We start from the raw sequence: 22,062 nt of genomic DNA on the forward strand, positions 1-22,062 counted from the left end.
AAACGAGAACAGAAAGATGTGCAAAGGGGAGTTTTCAGCCACTGACTACCACTTGACTAGTGGCACACACTAATCTTGTGTTGGAGTCACTTAGCCCTAAAAGATAAAGAAACCAGTAGGAGCAGCAATCACCAAAGTGGGTTAAGTGATGTCTTCCAGCTGAAAAATCCAGAGTACTAAGCAGAAAGATGGAATGTATTCTTACTAGGTCAGTATGGGAGGTTTTTAGTTTTACCCATAGATAAAATACCGTGTCTCCTCCACAGTTAAGAAGAATCAATTCCAAGAGGTTCAATGATTTCTCCAAGTCACACTGGAAATCTTTGATAAAACTCAGGAATTCTGTCTGGGCCAGCACCAGATCTATAACAGGCTGACAAGGAACTGAATGGGCTCATCGAATGAGCTACCTCTACCTACTGAATTCTCATCTATTTAAACATTAAAAGTATATATATCCAGCACGGTTGTGAGTACTGTAATTCTCCTAGTAACTAAACAAGACAGAAAAGGGAATAATATCAAGACCAGGTATCTGCTTCTTTGTATTTCTGAAGCAATTAGTACTCACATCCCACAAGCAGCACTGACAGCTACTCAAGAACAATTACAGATGATGCTCTCAGACTATCATGTGCATGGGTACATATGGCACATCTTCAGCAACTGTACCAATAAAAGGAAGGTCATTGTAAAATAATCCGAGCCACAATGGCACAAGCACAGTAACAGCAGTGTCATCAGCTGCACAGACAGGCAGGCACAAATTGCAGGAATTTGCAGCACAATTGCCACAGTACATTTCAGCAGAGAACATGTGCTGAGGAGTAGCAGCACTAAGACACTGCCTTCTAAATCATAAATCCACTTAATTCCTTGCATTCTCTGCCTCAGCGTGCTTAAAGAGATCTGTGCTAAAAGATCAAATGCACTTCTTCTTTCCAAAGCACCTGATGTTATGGGGAGGCACAAATGCTATGCTGTGCTACATTCATTTCCACAGTAACAACACTCACTCGTTCAAGCAATGGGGTTTCCCAACCAGGTACAAAGAAAATGTGACCTATTCCTGGACAGCTTTCATTCTCTCTCAGGTGAGAGATTTCTAAGAAATGTGACATCTTGAAGCCAGATCATCCGAAAGCGTTTTGGAGACCACAAATAGGAATTTCCAAATCACGTTCATTTTGGTAAGGCACTCAGGAAGGCAAGTAGAAAGGACAAAAGAAAATCAGCAACACCATTGCTTCCTCAAAATAGTTTGGTTGAGACATACTCCAAACAATACCTCTGCCCTCAGTCGTACTCTGCAACATACGTGAGCAGGCAGTGGAACAACTGCCCAGCGATGTGGTTCACATCCCATTCCTGCAGGCTTTCGGGGCAAGGCTGGATCAGGCCCCGGGCAACCTGATCCAGCTGTGCGTGTCCCTGTTCATTGCAGGGGACATGGACTACATGGCCTTTGAAGGTCCCTTCCAACTCCAAGGATCCTATTGATTCTAGCAACAATGTGACAGCCACGCTCAGAAACACTTGGATCAGAAAGCCACCAAAATACAACACAAACTTCTTTCCCCTGTCTTCTCTAACCCTATAGCTTTTAGAAGAAACTTGTTTTGTACGCAGTCCCCAGAGGTGAGCATGCATAAGTAATTTCTGTGTTCCATAGCAAATTACCTTTAAAGCCTCTGAAAAATCCATATTCCAAAAAAAAAATCTTCAGATTTTGGAAAAGAAACCAGAGAGAGCATCAAAAACTCATAATATCGGCATTTTGCTTTGTCACTAACTTTAATATCACTCTAATCAAATCAGTGAGACTGTAGAAACGATACCAAACAATACCAGGTCAGGAAATACCATCAAATCCCTCAATTCATTGAAGAAGTTAAGACTTTTAAAATTAGGTTTTTCCAACTCAGCCATGTTAAACTGAAGGGCATTTTGTAATTTTCAGGCAGAGGGCTGGGGGAGGGAAAAGGCAGAACGTGTCACAGCGTGGTCTGAATTCACTGGAACCAAACTACACGACACAAGCACAATGGAGAAGCTCCAGCTATGCATCAGTGGTACCACCTTCTCAAAAGAGATTTAGAGAATCTAGTCAACATAGCACAAAATCAGCTGACGTAATTATCAACACAGATCCCACAAATCCATTTATGAGCGCATCCACAAATGAACTGGAAATTCAACAAAACCAGCTAAATCCTACAGAGGATGACATCTCACTTTGGAGCAGGAAGGCAGTGCTGCTCAGAGGAGCGTCCCTGCAGCCCACGGCGTGGTGTGACCTGTGAAATGACAGGAAACGTGAGCCCAGCACAAGGGAGCACATCCTGCACGCTGCAGGAACCCAAGTCCAACGGAGCACACCTTGGCTGAGGGCAGCGGTACACTGAATTCCAAAGGAGGGAGAGCTTTGTCAGCTACACCCCTTCAACCTCAGCCCAGCACAAGGCTATAGGCAGTACCCAACCTTCAGGAAAAAATCGTCTTCAGGACACTGCTCTTGGTAAATGCTTTGCTGCTGGAGGGGAATGCTTTACACACTGAAGGGGAAAGAACATGGTGGAGAAGGAATGAGGTCTGAATGCAGAAAGAGCAGAAGAACAGTAAGCTTTGACCTTTCTTCTAAAATGGGTCACAGTTTTAAGCATAATATGCTACCACCAAGAAAGGTAGGCAATTAGCCTCTGTCTAAAATAAAACGCACTGCAATTGCTACTGCTATTACGAAAACAGATGCAGGAGGCTCATTTACAGCAGCTAAAAAAAAGAGGGGGAAAGAAAAAGGTCTGAACAGGAAGGCTAGGAAAACACCCACAGACAAGGAACTAGAGGAGTTGAGCTCTGACAACACCCCAGATATAAATGCAGGGCATACGAAATATGAAAGATTAAAACAATAATACACAAGCAAGGAAGAGGAAAGGAGAAAAGATTACAAGTGGGGGAAAAAAGGATTAATCTAGAAATAAAACTCATTAGCAGTGCCTCCCCAGCCACAGTGGAGAAAATCCTCAGCTGCTCTGCTGTGCAATGGGACAGAAGGCTACATACGCACAAAAGCCACAATTTCAGATTTTCTTCTCCCTCTCCCACTGAAGGATCTAAAATCAGGTCTTTGGCTGGAAAAGAAGGGATAGGTTTTCTTAAAATGAAACAAAGGGCATCCTTCTCCCTGCCATCCCTTGAGGTAAGACGGAACGAATGTGATCTTGCTGCATTTTGACACAGCGAGAGTTACCAAATCCTCTCTATCACTGCGTATTCCCTTTACTTTATTTAACAAATGAAATCTCATCAACTTATCCTTCTTCTATTATCACTGCTGACATCAATCTGATAATATTGGCTTGGTGTGGAATCGTGCTATTATATGTCCTCTTTATATTTAATTTAAGAGAAACGTCTGCAGTGGGGTGAATATGTGAAGCAAGCTTTTTATTACTGGCAGCAGTAAGGACGCTGGGAGTGAATTAGACATTCATCTTAGTCAGGGCCAATCTAGTGGCTCAGAAGAGGTTTTCTTCTTAACCCTCTCCTAACTGTTCAACAGCAGCAGGTAACGGCTGCTCCAGTCAATAAGTGCATTCATTTGTCTTGGCAAATTCACTTCTATGTGGATATAAACCCCATGAAGAAGTGCTGAGCATCTCGGAGGTTAAAGCAAGGTTCTTCCAGAATTTCCATCATAAGTGCCACAGTAGTGAGTAGAGTGCTGGTCTAAATGTCCATCAATTAATCAAGGAGCCACACGGCTCTCAAAGACAAACACACAAACTTATTTCAAGAACCAATTTAAGGCAGTATCATCAGTACACAGATCCCATAGGCAGGCTTCAAACATAGCACAATGGCTACCAGCTCGTTGCTGCTGACAGCTTTCCCTTTTGGAAGGAGAATTATGGGCTTGGTATTGCAAAGCGAGGGAAAGCTGGAAGATGTGTATGCATTTGCTACTATTTCCACCCTGATGAAAAAAAATCAGACTAGCCAAGAAGAGATAGAACTTGAAAGCTTTAGGACTTGACAGCTCCTTAAACTAGTCCAAAATCCACAGTGAGCACCACGCCATCACTTGGCTTTACTGGGTAGAACAGCAATCCCAGATGGAATTAGAGGCAAGATTCTCTTTTTACCTTTTACTCTGGGAAACCATTCAAGCTGAAAAAAAACCACTTAGGACAGAGACTGAAGGTATCTAAACCTAGACATTTAGATACTTCTACTCAAAGCGAAAAATCAAAGATACCCAAGGTTTCTTGTACAAACCAACTTCAGAATAGCTTGCTCCAGTACAGAAGCCACCTAAATGGTGCAGCAAACTCAAATTTCCTGTGGGCTGCAGAACCCAATAACCAGATTAACTACTTTCTGCTGCACTACTCGACTGCAACCAGTGTCAGAGCTAACTTGAGCAAACCACATTAATCACCACCATAACTACAGCGCAGCCAGCCTCAGAGGTCAGCAATGAGGTGCACGGGCTGCACTGAGAGCAAAGCCCAGGGCACGCAGCAGCAGTTTCTGTGTCGGAAAGGAATCAGAGATGTGTCAAATAGTTGGTTAGCATGGTTGTATATCCAGGGCACACCAGATGTATTTCAGACTAAGCTCAGCGATGTTTGGTCACATGAAAGTGGTGTGCTGCACTGTACGTATACAAAACTGCTAAGTGGTTAACTGACCTGTAAAACTGCACGCTCCCTTGGGTAGCAGTTGGCTCTGATGGTTCCTCTTTAACATGTCAGGAAAAAAATTCCAGACAGATGCAATACACAGCATACAGAAAGGTTCCATCCTCTCTCATTACTGCATCCTTGACATTTACAGCAGAAAATTAAACACAATTGAAGCATTTCATTCACATATAACAAACTCATCAGCACAGAACAAACAGCCAAGGAAGCCAACTTCCATTGCAGGATGCTGTGCTATCACAGAGCAAAAGCTACTGCCTATGGGATTCCCTGACCCTTCATGTCAGCTTGATATCATGGCTTGAATGAAAGGGAAGAATCATGTCTCTCACCAAACAGCTGCAAAATAAGAGATGGAAGATTCCTAATAAATTATCCCAATATCTACTAAAAAACTATCGGTGCTATTTAAGCTACATAACCAAGCATAGTGTAAACAAGCTGCACGCCTCACAAGAATAAACTAACATTATCAGAAAGGAAATCTCTCTGATCAGTTTCATGTATTCAAAACACCGTTCAACATCTTTGCCACTGATCTGCATGGAATACTCTGTTCGTAGGACCAACATACTGCTTAAAGGACATGGATTAAAAGGAAAGGTGAAGCCTCATGACAATTTTCTTTAAGAATAGGGGCACTACCTCCACATTTCTACTGTGGTAGTTGCATTCCTAGATCCTTCCCATGTCTTTTCATACAGTCTGCAACACACTACTGCACAGTGCAGCATTTTCTCTTTCCTTCTCCCTCTTCACAGCTGCACTTCACGAGCAGGTCGCCTGCTTTTCTTTCCCCTTACCTTATCCATGGAAATGCCTAATGAATACATATTTATGAAGTACCTCAGTTTCCATGCAACCCTGTGATCCTAAAAAATTTGTCACTCAAACACTTCCCAATCTCCGTTCCTCTTTTGACAGCTTGTTTGAAGCTGTCACACAATTCCCCACTGCAATTTGTGCACTCGCGCACCCTCGTCCTTCCCAGGTCAGATAACTCCTTCATAACTCCTTCCTTTCCAATCACAGATGCCCAGAAGCTGTTCTGAAATCTTCTTCTGTGTAACTAATTAGATTTTATCACTGAGAACAACAAGTTAAAGCAAACGTCCAAATCTCAACAGCAACTTGTATTGTCACTGTGCTGCTGGAACTCCTTCAGAGAAGACAGTCTAACCTGACCATGTTTTCTTTAGGAAACAACAACAACAAAAACAACTCTTTAAACATTCAGGCTGAGGTGGAATGTTATATTTCAGAGCTTTATATAAACCTAATTTCGGAATGCTCATGGAAGTCAACAACAGTGTCTCCATTTCACTGATGAAACTCATGCAAAGAGACTGTGTGACCCATGGAGCGCAGGTTCCAGCTCTGTATCTTACTTTTACTCCAACACAATGCAAACTGTTTGCCCTCCTACATGGTTTAGCCATGGAGCAGCCATTCCCCATTTAAGCAATAGGCCACCCAAAAAAACGCCAGTTTATATTTATTTGTACAGATGCAGTTTCTACCACTTTCAGCAGGCTTTCTTAGCAGCATCCCTACAGTTGTAGGCGCTGGAGGTGAGTTATAGGTTTTGCTTACTGGGGGTGGCAACTCCCCACCAAACCTGCAAACCCAATCGCTAATCACCCCTATTAGCATTCTGTATGGCAGATGGCAAGCAATGTGAAATAATGAGAGATCTCTCCCCACAAGTGGATAATTTCAGAGTACATGGATGTGAATTCTTCGCTGATTACGATGGTAGAATACTGAGTTACAAGAAACTGTCAGTTGGGAAGATGAAAGGAAAACTACAGCCTCTCGGCTGCCTTGCCAAGAGATACAGAAGTTTACAGAACTGGATCTCCTGCCCACAAAGCCATGCACCATTTTTGCCAAACTACTAAAAGTTGACTAGCAAAGATGAAGAGCCTAAAGTTAGCAGCAAAACGGTCTCTGGAAGCCAAGCAGGAATGAGTCAGAATCTTGTTGCTGGAAGGAGTTCTCTGAATCAGAAAGGAAGCTGGCTCAGCTCCCACAAGGCAGAAAAGCAATATAGCAAGCAATAACTGAATCTGAAAACAACACGCAGCCCAACAAGTGACCCGAATAGGGATTTTCTTTCTTAAGATAAAAAACATCATCTAAAAACTGGTTAAGAACTCAGGTCAGGAAGTGCAGTGCCAATGCTGAGAATATTTGGGTTGTGATAATGTTGTAATGTCAGGCTTTGCTGGGGAAGCGACTGCTGAAAGAATGTTGGCCCCATCTTTTCTGGTACACAAAACCCCCCTCCTGAAAATAGTCTTACACAACTGAGCATCTGTTATGCTAATTTCATATAGCCACAAGACGTGAGGGACAGACACATGCACTAATTCTTTCCTATGTGAGAAGATCTTGTAATGATGTCAGACTGCTAAGGAAATGTTCTTTTCAAAAGGAAACCTTGGCCACTCATTTAAACAGCAGTTACTTTCCTTAAATGTCACTCAGCACTGCACTGAGTCCTTTTAGTTACACACCAGACTATGCAAAGGAGCACTGGTGATGGACAAAAGCACGAACCCAACAGGATGTTCTGCACTGACAGAGGGGTGCAATCTACTGAAGACGCAGAGATAGAAGAGAACGAAGCCACCAGCATGAAGAGTTCAGGCAGGATCTGAAGTTAAACATCCACCTTATTAAAGATCCCCTTCTTTGCACATGCTCTATAATCTTCAAAGCTACAGTGCCCCCCCTCAGCACGCTGTGCAATTTGCTGAGTACTGACTCAGCAAGATCCCCATTAGGCAGCTCCTCATCCCCCCCAGAGAGCAGCAGGAATGGTGCTTTCACAGAGGAAGGAGGTGGGGAGGTTGGGATTTTTTTGTTTGTTTTAAAATAAATATTATTTCAACAAGTCCTCCAAAAATTGAAAGAAATCCCTACAAAAATAACTTAGATAATGCAGGCAACATGTGAAACCTCTCAGGTGAGTTAATGAGAACAGTGCCAACCTCGAGCTGCTCCACTGCATTGCTAATGGCGCTCACAGTCAGGTTCAGCCCAGGGGAACACAACACTGAGATGGTCTCTCTGAAGAAGCTCAGACTTGCCTTTGGTCTCTCCTATCATCCCTCCAGGAGGAGGCTGACTCAACAGCAAAGACATTTTGCACAAAGCATATAATCCCAAATCAGGAACACAATTACTGTTCAAAATTGCAGCACTGCCCTTGAAATCACTTGTTAGTGAATTAATGACCAGATTGAACGGAGTGTTACCTCAACTTTGCTTTAGGCTCCTAATTAGTAAACAAGTCATTAATTCACTGGTAACAAGTGGTTTCTCAGGCATTATTGCTTCTGACATCTTTAATTCACCACTCTTTTCAGAAAGCTTCCCCAGACAGCCATAGCCTCCATCCTTTACAAAGCAGCCCCATGTCCCAACCTCCAGCACACCACACCACACAGGAGGTACCACGCAGGAGGACGGGGGCAGAAAAGCCTGGAGTGAGCTTAGTTGGGTCATTAATTAATAATCACGATACCTTTTCCTTATTGAAGCCAAGGGGAGCATGGGAGCACAGGCATGAAAACCTTTCTTAATTCAGCGTGGCCGTGTCATTACATCTAAATACTCAACAAAATACTACAAAACCTGGAGAAATCTTCATTCCACCATCCAGCGGGATGGCAAACCAAGGGCAGTGATCTGCTTCTATCTTCCCTGCATTCTCCAGAATGAAGAGCTTTGAGCTGAAATACTTCATGTACTCTGATGCACAAACTATGTCTGAGTTTTAACAGCTGCACAAACATCCACGCTTTTGAAAACAATCTGGATTTGGCCTGCCAACAAACCCTGATGTAAGAGTTTTATAATGGCAACATTACTGCGGAATACAAGCACTTTCCATGTAAAAATCGATAGTAATAGAAACATCCCTAATAGACTACAGGGAGTCTTTGGCACCTCTTCCTTTGCTATTCAGGTTTTATTTTATAAACTCCCAAGTTCTACCTATGTACCTTTGAAGAAACACTCCTACAATTTCGAAACGATATATTAATATTTCACACCGGTTTTTCAGCACTAACAGAACTGCAATCTCAGTTCATTGGACTGATTTATTATTCATTCCTCGACATGCATAAAAGGAAAGATGATACTGTGAACAGCAGAACAGCACATCATCTTACTAAGTGGGCAAAAGGAAAGCCTTCCTTCGAAGCAGCAGTTTAGTAATCCCCGAGAAGAGGGTTTCAGAAGGAAATACACAACAGTTGGATAACGTGTGCAATCTAATACATTTTTTTAAACTGAATATCAGTCCAAAAGAGGATAATCTGGCTCAACTGGAACATCTGCGCAACTCCGTTCCACATATTTGACTTTTGTCACCACAAACCATATTCCTGAAGTAGGAGGGGGAGTAACAATGTCTGGAAATCTATGCACTGGTAGACAGTTGCTTAACAACAGGCCTTCCAGAATTAGTAAAGAAAATGTTTACACGCTAATGTAAATGAGTCAAAATCATTTTCAGTCGTTTCATGAAGTCTCAAAAGCCTTTCTTCCAGAAATACTTGCACCATATGCAATGGCACAAAGTCAAAACTGGCCCACCTACTCTCTTACCTGTTGTTAAAATAACTCCGCAGAAAGTTGTCTCTGCCAGCAATATTCCTACTGCCCATAAAAACCAACTTAATCAATGTGAGAAACAGCAAAGCCTTGGCTAATAACCCATCTCCTTCATTAATGCTTACCTGGAGCAGACTAGCCACAGACAGAACAACCACCAACACAAACCGAGCGCTGAGGGAAGAACAGGACCAGGGTGGGGCAAACATTTTTGGGGAAGATGTAATCACTGCAGTCAGCATGCAGAAGCACTGCGCTGAGCTAACGCTGAGGACAAGCTCTAAGCACTAATCACAGCTTTTTATCCCTGAAAACTCTTAAATCCCTATTGCAAGGGCTCTTAATTTCAAGGCTGAATTAATCATCTATCTAATCTAATGATAGGAGAAATCTCAAAGCAATTTTGTTTGAAAACTGATGTCTTTACCCTTCTCCTTAGGCTTCACGACTGTCCACAGAATAACTATTTCAGAGCTCAACTCGTGGGCACAGCCCTCTGTTGAAATAGATAGGAGTTTATTAATTTTGATATCTACCACAAAGCCCTGCTTCATCACATCAGTATCTTAGAAACTTTCCAGATCTTCACAAAGGAAGGAAAAAATAATAATAATAAAAAAAAGAACAGGCAGTTTTCCTAGGTACCAGTTATGGCTGTCATTTTAATTGAGGGATCATCAATCTCATGACATTTTGCACAATTCAATAAAAACGTTCATTTCTGCGAGTCCGGAAAGTGAGCCACAAATCCCCCACTGCAGCAGACAGTCCACCTGTGAACTTTCTCCCCCCACCCCACGGAGGCAGTTTAGTTCTCAACACCACATTCAACCCAGGAGGATACTTAGTACTTGTCAGTTTCTCTAACGCAATCATCTTAAATACTGATGTCCATTAAGTTGAAAGATCTCGGGACCATTAAACAGACCTCTTAAATAACAAGTCCCACGCGGCGTAAATCTCTTTGGCAGTTTCCTCCCTGGAAAGCTGCCCTGGATTCTGGGCTGATCTCTATCAGGGTAAGATAGCGATGTTCTTTACACACTCCTGGATAACAGCACAGAGCACACGCAGTTCTGTGGGCACAACTCGCAGCACAGCTGTCTGTAAGCAGCTTCAGGGAGGGTTCAGCAAGCTATAGGGAGATCTCAGAAGGAAACTCGCTTCTGAACAGTTTTATCTCTTAACAGCTTCCTAATCCCCTCACCCCGTTCCCGTAGCTTTACCTTTCAGAGCAAACCGCATCCCCCACCCATGGTAACTCCCACAACCAAATTTAACAACCACAAAAATAAAAATAAGGCAACCTTCACAAAAGAAATCAAATTTATTATAAAAAAAAAAACCAACTACCCCAGCATTCTGAGGATAAATCCAAAGTGCCTGCACTAAGCTATAACCTCTTTACTGACGCTTTTTTCCCTTCCCCTTAACAGATTCACAGACTGTAATAACATTTAATCCTCAGAAGCTAATCTAAATGTAACACTCAAAAGAAGACAAAGACAACGCAACTGAAAAAAAAATTTGGCCACTGCCTTTTGGGAGTGCTGCTTTATCCCTGGAGCGAGCGCATTAATAGAGCTTGGAATGAAATGCCATTTTATTCTCTGTAGCAGGGAGAGGATTAGCAAGTTGTCTTCTCTAAACCCAGTCTGAGTCATGGCTCTATGAGCACTGAGAAAAGGATGTGGAACGAAGCGAAGGGCGAGGAGCGCTGGCTTTTTCTTTACACGCTGCTTCTTTTGTGGGTGGTTACTGATGTGCAGTTTGCTAAACAGGGAAGGAAAAAAGTTCCAGGTCCCCAGAGTAATTCTACTGGTTAACAAAAGAGAAAAATAATAACGCATCAATTATAATAACATCATAAAGACAATATGTCCGTGGCAAGAGTCCAATTCACCACAGCATGTAAGCAACAAGGGCAAGTTGCTCAAGGTGCTGAAAGCTGTGCTTACTGGTTTCTTGTTGCTAGGATCTTCTTTCTGGGAGAAAGAGCTCGGACAGAGCCCAGAACAAAGAACGAGACACCAAGGTGGGAGGAATGCAGGAGCAGGTTGGGCTCAGGTGAGGAGATGAGAAACAAAGCGTGTCGCAGTAGCCAGGCCACGCAGGTATCCTGCCCTGAAGTAGGAACCAGGAGCTAATGACTGTGCCAGTGACTTAATGTGAAGCTCTGCACTCAAGCACTTAGCTTCTGTTCCTGTACAAATGGAGATGGCTTACCTGCTTGTCTTGCAGGCATGCTGCAAAGCATCACTGGTAGATAGCTTGCGCAGTATTCTTGAATACTGAAATGCTTGATAATCATTAAGGAAAGAAAATGGTCAAGTGTTCCACGGACTATCTGTGCAAAGCCATAGATGTTGATAAAAGATTTTACAAAAGTCAATAAGTGCCAAGAAAATGCTTTTTTTTGTTTGTTTGTTTCAGGTATTTCTTATCTTTGCTTCAATGCAGACTCTGAAAAAACAGTGCACTCACTATGGAAACAGACCCAATTCTAGCCCTCCCTTCATCCATCAGCTCCACCTGTACACAGCAGCAGACAGCAACAAATGCTGTGCAGACTGTTCTCACAATGGGCAGGCATCAGAGGACAGGTTCACAGCGAGACGAGGATGGGATAAGGCAGGGATGAGACACTATGGGACGGAGGAAATGCATTTTCCTCATTAAATGGAAAAAATGCCATTCCTGATCTGCTTTTAATATAGGAGCTGTTGAAACCCTACTTGCAAACACACAGACCTGTGCTTCATTCAATAATTTGGCTACATTTCAGTTCATGTAATTTTCCTGGAGTTTACTTGTGTCATCCAAGTTACTAGATCTACATAAATCAGCCTTACCTAGCTTAGCACTTACTGTGCCTGTATGTCTAATGTGAAATTGCAAAACAAGATGAACAAATTATTTCCACCGAATTCACAGGACCTTGTAATTTTTTACTATAAACAAGCTGCAGAAAGATCTGAATGCGCAAAGCCTAAGAAGAGGATCTCTTAACAAGCAAATTTCAAGTCCAACCAAACAAGCACAAATGCCAACATATGACAGAAGGTCCCCCAACTCCATCCCAGCTATACGGTGACCCCACCTGATGCATGTGCGCTCCCTGTGTTTTCTGCACTTTGTACACTGAGGGAACAATCCCCAAAAAAGATGGCTGCACACTGCTGTAAGAATCAGACTCACAGTGCAAACTGATAGGCTAACGCAGTGATTCTTCCTTCACGTTCAGTTATCAAATGATCAGTCCTAGACTGTTCTAGCTATGCACTGTCCAAGGCTCCAACACGTAGCTCACAGCAATACTGGTTATGGCTTACAACTTGAACTGTAAAGGGATAGAAGTATGATGTTCACTTGCTCCCCCAGTTTCACTAGTGCCACACAGCTTCTCTCTCCTCAAGTCAAGGCACTCCTCAGTCATGCTGTCTTCTCACAATGAAATTCTAGTAGGGCAGGCGTCCCTCTTGGCTGCCAGGAATCTGTCCCTTATGATAGGGGAAGTTCATACGCCGTTCAAACAGAAAAGCACTGTATGGTAAGGCCAGAAGCCAGGGATTAGCAGATGTTAAGGACTCAAAGTGGGAGGAACCCTTCACCCCTCCCCTAGCACGAGACCATAACCAAAAAAATGTTTGAATTCTGAATGAAAAAAAAATCAACTCGTACTTACACTGGCTACAGCCAGCAACCCTTATGAGAAATGCTTCCATTACGAGAGCATCTCCTATGTCACCAGTTTTCATCTCCACAAGAATCAGAAGAGACCAAACTAAACCTCAGGAATCCAGCTTAAGAATACCATAAAAATAGGTTAAAGTCTGTAATAGGAAGTGAAGAACATAACCCAAGGTCACATCTCTTCCTTTACAAAGTTATAAGATCAGAACATTGTTACATCTATTCCCAACATCTGATCACACACCTGAAGAAGCAAATTTAAGAGAAAACTCAACTGATGAAAGATTCTCAGAACTTTATGGATTATTATTTTTTTTTTTTTACATTTTATTTTAGAACAGTGCTTAAGAATTCTACTATGGAAATCTGTATGAAAATGAATGCGATGTGTTAGCTGCCTTGTTTTGGCTTCTTTAGCAACTTTGTGCTTCACTGTCCAAACAAAAATGCGAGATTACAACAGGTTATGCAATGCTTTGGCAGCCAAATTTAATTTTAAATGAAGACAGCACAATATACTGTACACTCCACTAACATATTCATCACTGATATATAATCTATTTATGCAATTAAGTATCATGCAATCTGGACTGGGCCCAACTGGACTACATATGCTGCTACTCCAGTTTGCTGCATGTTGGCCAACTGTTTACCCAACTGAGATCTGAGTGTTGCTCGTGACAGTATAATTGCTTTGGATTCATTAATAATAAGGAATTATAGAAAATATTTTTTGACGGCTGTTAGTGAATGTGGAACAATAAGCCATGTAACACTACTGGCAAATACAAATGGAATTTAGATACTAAATAGGCTCACGGCAAAAAAACAATACAAAAGGTTAAAAACAATTACAAAAGTAATTCTACCACGGCCAGTTAAGGAGGTTAGAAATACACTGCACCCATTTTAAGAAAGAATTTATGCTAACTACAACTCTATTTGATGGAAATTTACGTGGCTACAGTTTCAACTACTTATCTTTTTCTTCTTTGGACAAGGCAAAACTTCTCAAGGGATATTTTTCATTCTCGCACACATTAGCCCAATGGTGGAATGTATAGGCTAAGTACACTGGGTCAAAGTTGGAGCAGATCAAACATGTTCCATTGCTATTATTTTAAAACCCCTGGTCATTATTCTCGATTTATTTGGATTTTCTAGTCCACATCTTCTTTCTTTTTCTTCCCTTGCAAGACCTGAAAACTTTATACTAATTGCTGTCAAGCTCAGCAGAGAAGGAAAGGAAGCTGGTATGCAGCCCTTCAGCCTCCCAAACATGTGACAAGAGGTAACTTCACACCCTGTTTACCAGATTGTCCAGTGTCTATACACACAGCATCACAGAACAAAACTGGAGCTACAGAAAAGAACAAAAATGGTTTCTCACTTTATCCATTCCTCTGCCTTGGTGGCTGCCTCCTGGTACTGCTCCGACGTCAGCTTGTAGATTTCTGCATTCTGCAACAAAGAACATAATGCTCAGCTCTAAAAATGAAAGGCATCTCAGAACTTATCCCATCAGGGATATATATAATGTATCTAATTCTATAATTAATAACCATTTCCAACAACAAAAAGCATGCTAGGTTCAAAGAGCACAAAAGAAGAATGCTTAAAAGTTTATTTGCAAGAAAACTCATCAAGGCTGCAATGTGTCCAGAGAGGTTATGGGTGTCCCATCTCCAAAGGCATCCCAAGCAGGTCAGATGGGGCTCTGGGCAGTTTGATCTAAAGGGTGGCAACCCTGCCCATGGTAGGGGATTGGAACTGGCTGATCGTTAAGGAGCCCTCCAACTCAAACCATTCTGCAATTCGTGTCTTTCTTACACACTTCACCTTTGTGAAGGAAAAGAGAGGGCTTTGATTATTCCACATACCCACAAAAACACGATGTTTCCTACCCTGAGTTATTTTGAGTTAGGCTGTGCTTTGTTCTTTCACATTAATTGCTGTGAAGAATCTTGTAAGTTACTGACGTGCAGAGTATCAAAATTGGCTGCTAGCACAGGAAAATCCATTTTACATTTCAGTGCTTCTGCTTATGTTACTTATTCTTTAAAAGAAAATTATGCAGCCTGTTTCCCTTTTAACAACATAGGAAGGCATATCAGGTATCAGCTAAGGCTTTGCCAAACAGAGTCTGTAGTGTCTTGCTGCAGGGCTTAAGAGGTTTGCACTGAATTCTCCTGAGCTTGCACAGAAAGTCTTAGTTCAGAGCTGCTCAGCCACCGAGCACTGAGGATGTGCTGCACTGAGGCCTCCCAAGCAAAGCAGCAGGAGGGAACCGCTGTGCATCCCAGCAGCTTTGCTGTGTGGGCTCGTGTCACTGAACTGCTGATGGGGCTGCTGCAGGCAAAGCCTCTGGACTTCATGCTGAAATAGCTGCAATTCCCTCTCTCAAAGCTCATCTGCGAGGCCTTTAGTCTGAAAAGGCATATACAGAAAGTATGTGATACTCAAAGAAGTGACAAAAGCAAAAGCAAAGACAGCTGTTCAGCTGGGCCAGGTGTAGCTATCTTCTCTCTTCAAATCTGGTCATCCTAAATAGAACACTACTCCTGCTTCTTTATTTTCCCATAAAAGCAGTTGTGGTCCTGCACACGGTCAGACTGCACGTATTTCTCAGTGGTTAGAGAAGGGGCAGATATGACTCAAGTTCTATTAGCAGCTCTGCCATTGGAGCAGTCATGGGCAAGTCACCATTTTCCATCTGCAAGCCAGGGATAACAGCTACCTGCATCACTGAAGTTGTGTGAAGCTTGACTAATTGGAAGGTCTGTAAAGGTTTTCAAAGCCTAGACTTCAAGGTGCTATATTTAAGCATTTATCTCTGGTTTTATCTCTGAATTTATGTCACATAATGAAAAAAACGCCACAGAATAGACTTTCCTTCTCCAAACTTTGACCTAGGAGACAGACTTAAAGTGAAAAATCATGGATGAGTAACCACTTCAAAATGCATTTTGCTATCAAAATTGCCATTAATGTTTTCATTTACTTACTTGCTACACACTGGTCAAACTTCTATGCTATTAAACCCATTTTATTCCTTCCTATAATGAAAAAGTTCAGCTTTTAATGGAGCCTTTTCCCTGTCCTGTAAACAGACCTCACGACTTTCAGCTCCCTGCTGTTACTTATTCACACATGAAACCACAAGACCTGTGCTCCATTAATTAAATTTGCCATTAAAAATTAAATAATATGAGTAAGTAGATGTAAGCATTATCTCCATGGGTTTCATAAGCCTCACTGTTTCCCCCGATTACTAACCAAGCAATTTTCATATTTCATACTGTCTGATTTCTCAAAGGAACTGGATTTGAGAGATCAAAATGAGAGAAAGTGGGAAAGTGAGAAAGCAAGGTAGTAAAATTAAACATTTTTCAGGCAATAGGAAGTAGCCCCGTCAGATACTATTAGCTTGCAGCACTGTGCAGTAAAACAGCAGCAGGAGAGGAAAACAGGAACAAATACGTTGTACTTGAGACCCAGCACGAGGTTGGCATTTAACCCACCTAAAGAAAGAGAAAAGTGGCCAACAGATTCATTTGCTGATTGCACTGTCAATTAAAGTGGATGCAGCACAACCTTGCCCAGTTTATTATGGAGAGTCCATCTGCCCACTACTACAGCCAGACCCAGCTTCAACTAAATCAGCTGCATATATGGACGAAAATAGCTGGGAAAGAAACCAGTATGAAACAGCTCCAGAGTTTGAAGCTGATGAGAAGCAGGCAAGTGAGAACCTGAGCGGGGAAGCAAGATTCTCAGCAAGAGGAAGACTGGCCTCAAAGAAACCACAAGGAACATGGCACAACGCAAAGATCAAAGAGGGGCACAGACATTCAACCTAAAGCTAAAAGCTGCTCTGTTTTACAAATTAAAAGGATTCAACTGCATGGGATTTCAATGACCCTCTTGCACTGGATCAGAACTCTTCCTCCTCCTCCTCCTTCTTCCCTTTCAAAAAGCCTAAAACCCAACGAAGCAGTATTTCTGATGCCATGAATCATTATCTTCAAATGCTTCCTCAAGTAAGAAAAACAGTTTTACCATTTAAACCCAAGTTTGTTCAACAAGAGGGCTTGTTATACAGGTTTTCCATGGCCTCCAGGCCTTTTCCTTCCTTGGGAAAATGGCGTTTTCTTCAGTAGCAAGGAAGAGCCTTTCAGCACAGGCATAGTCATGGCAGGTTCCGTTACGTGGGGACAATCTTCCCAGTATCCTCAATCTATACAACTCCAGATGCAAGGTCTCCTTCCTCGCAGTGTTTTGCCCCATTGCGTTCTGGCAGCGCACAAAGTTCCAATGCCTAACAAACTGCACGACTCATTAAGGTTGCGAATGAGGAAGCAGGCTAGGAGCCACCTAAAAACTTCCGGTGTCTCCAGCAGTCACCCACCCACCAGGGCTCCTCAGCCAGATCAAGGTGCAGCATTTGCACTTAAAAGGAAGGCAGAGATGCCCATGATCTTAGCAAAGACTTTCAACTTCCTAAAACAATATTCAGTCTTACAGCAGAATGTTCAACACAAAATTAGAGGACACCCATGCCGCTTTTAATTTACTCTCACAATATTCGATGCTTGAGATAAAATGGCAGCCCACAAAGAAAAAATTGAACATGAGACCTTGACTATTATTAAATAAAGCTCCTGGCAGTCTTAGTTGCAGAAATAAGCTTAAAAACATGACCAAAAGACACTGTAAGGGCTAAAATAACAAGAGACAAAGAAAGAATGAATGAACCACCTAAAATGTTTCACTTCTCTCAATAAAGCTGAGCCTTAGGGGAGCCAACCTCAGAACATGAGAGATGTCATATGGGGAGAGAGCTCTCCAGAGAGGACGAACAACCAAAACAAAGAAATGTTAGTTTGAAAGATTTTCTCCTGCTATTAAATGATGGTTCGTAGCAAATAATAAAAACACTGAGAAGTTATAAAAATACATAACTAGAGCCTAAAGACCAACAGAACCACTTTCCTTTACCCTGCTGCTTTGCTGCAACAGCTTAGCTGCTATCTCCTTGCCCCCTGCTCTTCCCTGGAAACCTTTGGACTAAAAATTCCCTTTTCAAAGGAAACTGGATTTAAAACTTGAAGCTGTATTTTCTCAGCGTTCCTCCACCATTACATCTCATTACACTGCCCAGGTCCTTTCCGCAACATAAAGCAAAGGAATCCAGAAGACGACATAGCAAAAGGAGTTCTCAGGGCTATTGCAGGAGGGAAGCACAAAGAGAAAACCCTGCCAGCTCATTCTCACACTGACATTAAACCGCATTCCTTAAACTTCAGTAAAACATGCGGTAACATGTAAGACAAAACTAAGTATCGTGAGCATGAGGAACTAGAAATGGATTTGATTGTAGGCACAATTTTTGGCAAACATCAAGCAGCATCAAGAAGTGAGCCTTGGATACAGATTCCTCCATCAGTTCAGATTGGGTCAATAGATCAGAAGGTGTTGGGATTAAAAAAAATAAAAAAGTCCCCAGAGCTATCTTCAGATATTTTGACACCTGAAAGCACGGGAGCTTGTCAGCGGTCACAGTGCTTAAAGATACAAAGAGGATTAACAGCTGTTGAAATGCTGCCAGCCTAGATGAATGCTAGCGATACCTCTGATGAAACGGAGCAGGCCAGCGGAGGCCTTGACAAATGCTGCAGACAACAGCCGGGGATTAGATGGCACAATCTGCCTGCACCTGACAGACACGTCGCTTCCATCCCCCTCCTGATGCCGGCTCTCGCCAGCTTCCAAGCAGACCTCCAAGCACAAAACGCAGTCACACTGGGAGGAGCGTGAGAGCCACAGCCACATCACGGGAGAGAAGAGGGAAAGGAGAGCAGAGGTTACTGCTGCTGGATCCAATGACGTTCAAATTCCTCCTTCTGACTGCTTATGAAGTACAAATAAGACAAATTCCCTGACAAACTAGCACACAACTGCTGCCCGGCCACGTGCTTGGGGACAGGGCATGCAGTGCTCTGGGCGCAGCACAGCCAAGGGAGCAGTGGAAAGCTACAGAAAATCCTCAGTCAGTGCCAGCTCTGGAAGTCTGCTCACATTACTGCCTTAGGGAAGTGAAGATGCATTCAGGGTCTCCCACACTTCCCCAAGTTGCTGGTTCACACACGCTATAAATCAGTTAGCTCTCATCTCTCTGAAGTCTCATGCAAATGGCTCCTAACAGATCGGAAAAATTACTGCACCTACAGGTATCCCTCCCACAGGAACAGAGGCAGATGAGCCGAACTCATTATCTTTTTGCTCCATGACCCTTTGGATGTTGCAATCAACCTACACCATCAATCACTGCTTTCAACCTTGGCCCAGAACTGGGAGCTCAGGAATTCCAGGACATGTTGCAAGAAACAATCTCTGCATTTTACTAAAATACAGCACTTGTGCTTGATAGGAATGAGAAAATGCAAGTTCACATACGCAGAGGCCAATTAACAACAAAGAGAAAACTGCATATAAAGCGTATCATGAGAGCACAGAAGCCAAGGGTTAAACCGCTTTTATGTGAATTCAAACGTTTTCTCTCAAAAGGTAACAGAGGAGAGATGCAAGCAACTACAAACAGCTCACCGATAAGGAGAAAATATTTTTTTTTTCCAGTCAAAGCCAACTTCTAAACACAGCTCTGTTGTTTGCTGTTCATGTGTGGGTTCATCCACTCTTCCTGCTGAGAACAATAATGAAACAAGAGCATTGAATTTGTGTCATTCTATTCCTGCCTTTGGCAATGGCCTGTGAGATCATAAATTTTGGAGTAAGATGCAGAGAAGCCAGAAAGAGAGCAATGTCCACAGTAACAGCACAGGAAAGTTAAACGAGTCCTGGGCAGAATTACATTCCTGTTTGAACAGCTCTTCTCGTGACTGTAACATTATCTTGGGCTGAAAACAAAATATTAATTCTGTAGCATATCTAGAGAGCTGCTCAGAGATAAAATCCCACAAAATACCAGTCCTCACCAATCCCTGCGGTGGGTGGTTTGGGGAGAAGCACCAGAGCTGGGTTTATCCTGTGGACAACAAGCACAGAAAGGTGCAGCTGGCCCTACACCACACCACGAATCAAACAGGTCTCCTCACTGAGGTGCGTCACCAAGCTAAAAATGGGTTTGCAGTCTCAGACCAAAACTGCAGAGCAGAGTCAGACTGTCTCCACAAAGGTACCCTAGAAAGAGTCCAGTTAGAACACATAGCCCATGGAAAACATTATGATAGCTTCTCTGAAGAGTGCAAAATGGGTGAGAGTGTCTCATTGGAAACAAGCAGAAAAGCCTCACACTGACTTCAAATCAGAAAGACAGCCAACAACATTAAGAAACCATTACTACAGAGGTGATTAAAAGGGGAAGAAGGAGTGGAAAAGAAACAAAACCACCAGAAAGAATTAAACACTGCTTTTATAGGAGATTGCTTTAAAGCACACTGTTTTAAAGGACTGCAAATACAGCATTATTAATTCTTTAAACACAGGCTCCAGAAGGTAAAAACCACCTTCAAAGAGAAAGGCCATGAAATGCCAGCAGGCAACTCAGGCTTTCCAACAAGGACAGCAACAGCAATGCAAAAGGCCCAGATTCGTGCTATAGCTGCAGCAGGAGAGCCCTGCTCCTCTGTCTCCTAGCTGCAAGTCTAATATAGGAGCTAGGAGTCCTAGGTGAGGAATTCGCAGTAAGTGCTCGAATCAATTATACCTGACAAGTGCAGGTAAACAGGCTTCCCAGGCATCGATTACACATCAAGGGTTTCAGCATCTGCAGCAGAGAACTCCGAAGCCTGTCTGGGCTGCAGCACACAGTGCCACAGCTCCATAGGCCCCGCTGTGGCTGTGCACCTGCAGCTCCTACCTGCAGGCCAGTCATAGGGCCAGGAGCAAGAGCCTGATAGCAGGGTGCTGCCCCTGCCAGCCAGGCCTTGGACAAGAGAATGACAAGCATGTGGAGAATCAATGTCTGTGCAGGCAGAGGAGAGGGGAAAAAGAGAATTATCAAAGCATCCAAAGCACTGCAGTGAAAGTTTCGCTCAGAAGCTGACCAGCACTTCAGAATTAAAGAAAAAAAAGTGGCAAATTGGCAGCCGTCAAGAACTTGTCATACATAAAAGATGGTAAGTACATTTCCCCATCAGACCCATCACAGGAGCTTATTTCAGGAAGAAACGAGAAGGATATTACAGCTAAGTTAGATACCATCATGCCAAAGCTAGGATTTGACAGAACCTCCATCAGAACTCCCACCACCTCGGACAGGAACACGACAGCTCCAGCCCTCTGCTAAGAACAGCCCTCAGCACATTCATAAACTGCAGGCAACCGACCCACTGAACAGCTCCTATCTCATTTCTAAATCACATCCACGCTCCCATTCCTTTCCAGAACAGGTAAATAAGGGAAGTGATGCAAAGGCGTCCCCAAGCAGGAGAGACCCATGGCAGAGGAATGCATGAGGGGACTGGAAAATACTGAAGAAAATGCACCACATCCATGGGTAAAGAGCACTGCAAGGAAGAGAGTCATTAAAGTAAGAAACAAACAAACAAACAGCCAGAAGCACACCAAAGCCTGCGAGCTCCACCCCCCTCCCAGGGTCTTTCCTCTACCCTCAACTGCAAATTATTCTCCATGTGCAGCTTCCAGTAAATCAAGCTTTGCTAAATAACCCCGACATGTGCAGGGCTGAGAACCAGCCAGCAAGTAATGATGAGATGTCCCTGAAATGATTAAGGAAAACGCAGGCATCTCTCAGGTTACAAGCAAGCCTGTTGTACTCTCCCCTTAGTGCATATGCAATGCTGCAAGCAGTGTGCCGAAAACCTCCGATATTCAAAGGCTCATTTGGTTGACAAGGAGCCTGTGGATCCGTGGACAGATTGTCACACAAACTGTCAGGTTTTTAGAGAGACTATCAGACCTCTCTTTGCCTACGTTATGGAGCACATCAAAGACACAGAAGATGAACCAGACGCAGACTGCACAGATCTGACAGAATGGTGGGTGTACA

General features: G+C 42.9%; 1 protein-coding gene across 4 annotated transcripts in view; it reads right to left on the reverse strand.

Moving 5' to 3' along the window:
* Window positions 1-22,062, reverse strand: part of CHCHD6 (coiled-coil-helix-coiled-coil-helix domain containing 6) — a 101,187-nt gene that overhangs the window by 32,181 nt on the left and 46,944 nt on the right. For all 4 annotated transcript variants that reach the window (XM_042823660.1, XM_042823659.1, XM_042823658.1 and 1 more), the window contains one exon: window positions 14,422-14,492. In XM_042823660.1, the coding sequence (XP_042679594.1) occupies window positions 14,422-14,492 (71 nt within the window). The remainder of the gene's footprint in view (window positions 1-14,421; window positions 14,493-22,062) is intronic.

This window comes from Centrocercus urophasianus, unplaced genomic scaffold (assembly GCF_019232065.1).
Source record: "Centrocercus urophasianus isolate 14NV4802_14NV808 unplaced genomic scaffold, USGS_Curo_1.0 seq_22, whole genome shotgun sequence".
Lineage (NCBI taxonomy): Eukaryota > Metazoa > Chordata > Aves > Galliformes > Phasianidae > Centrocercus > Centrocercus urophasianus.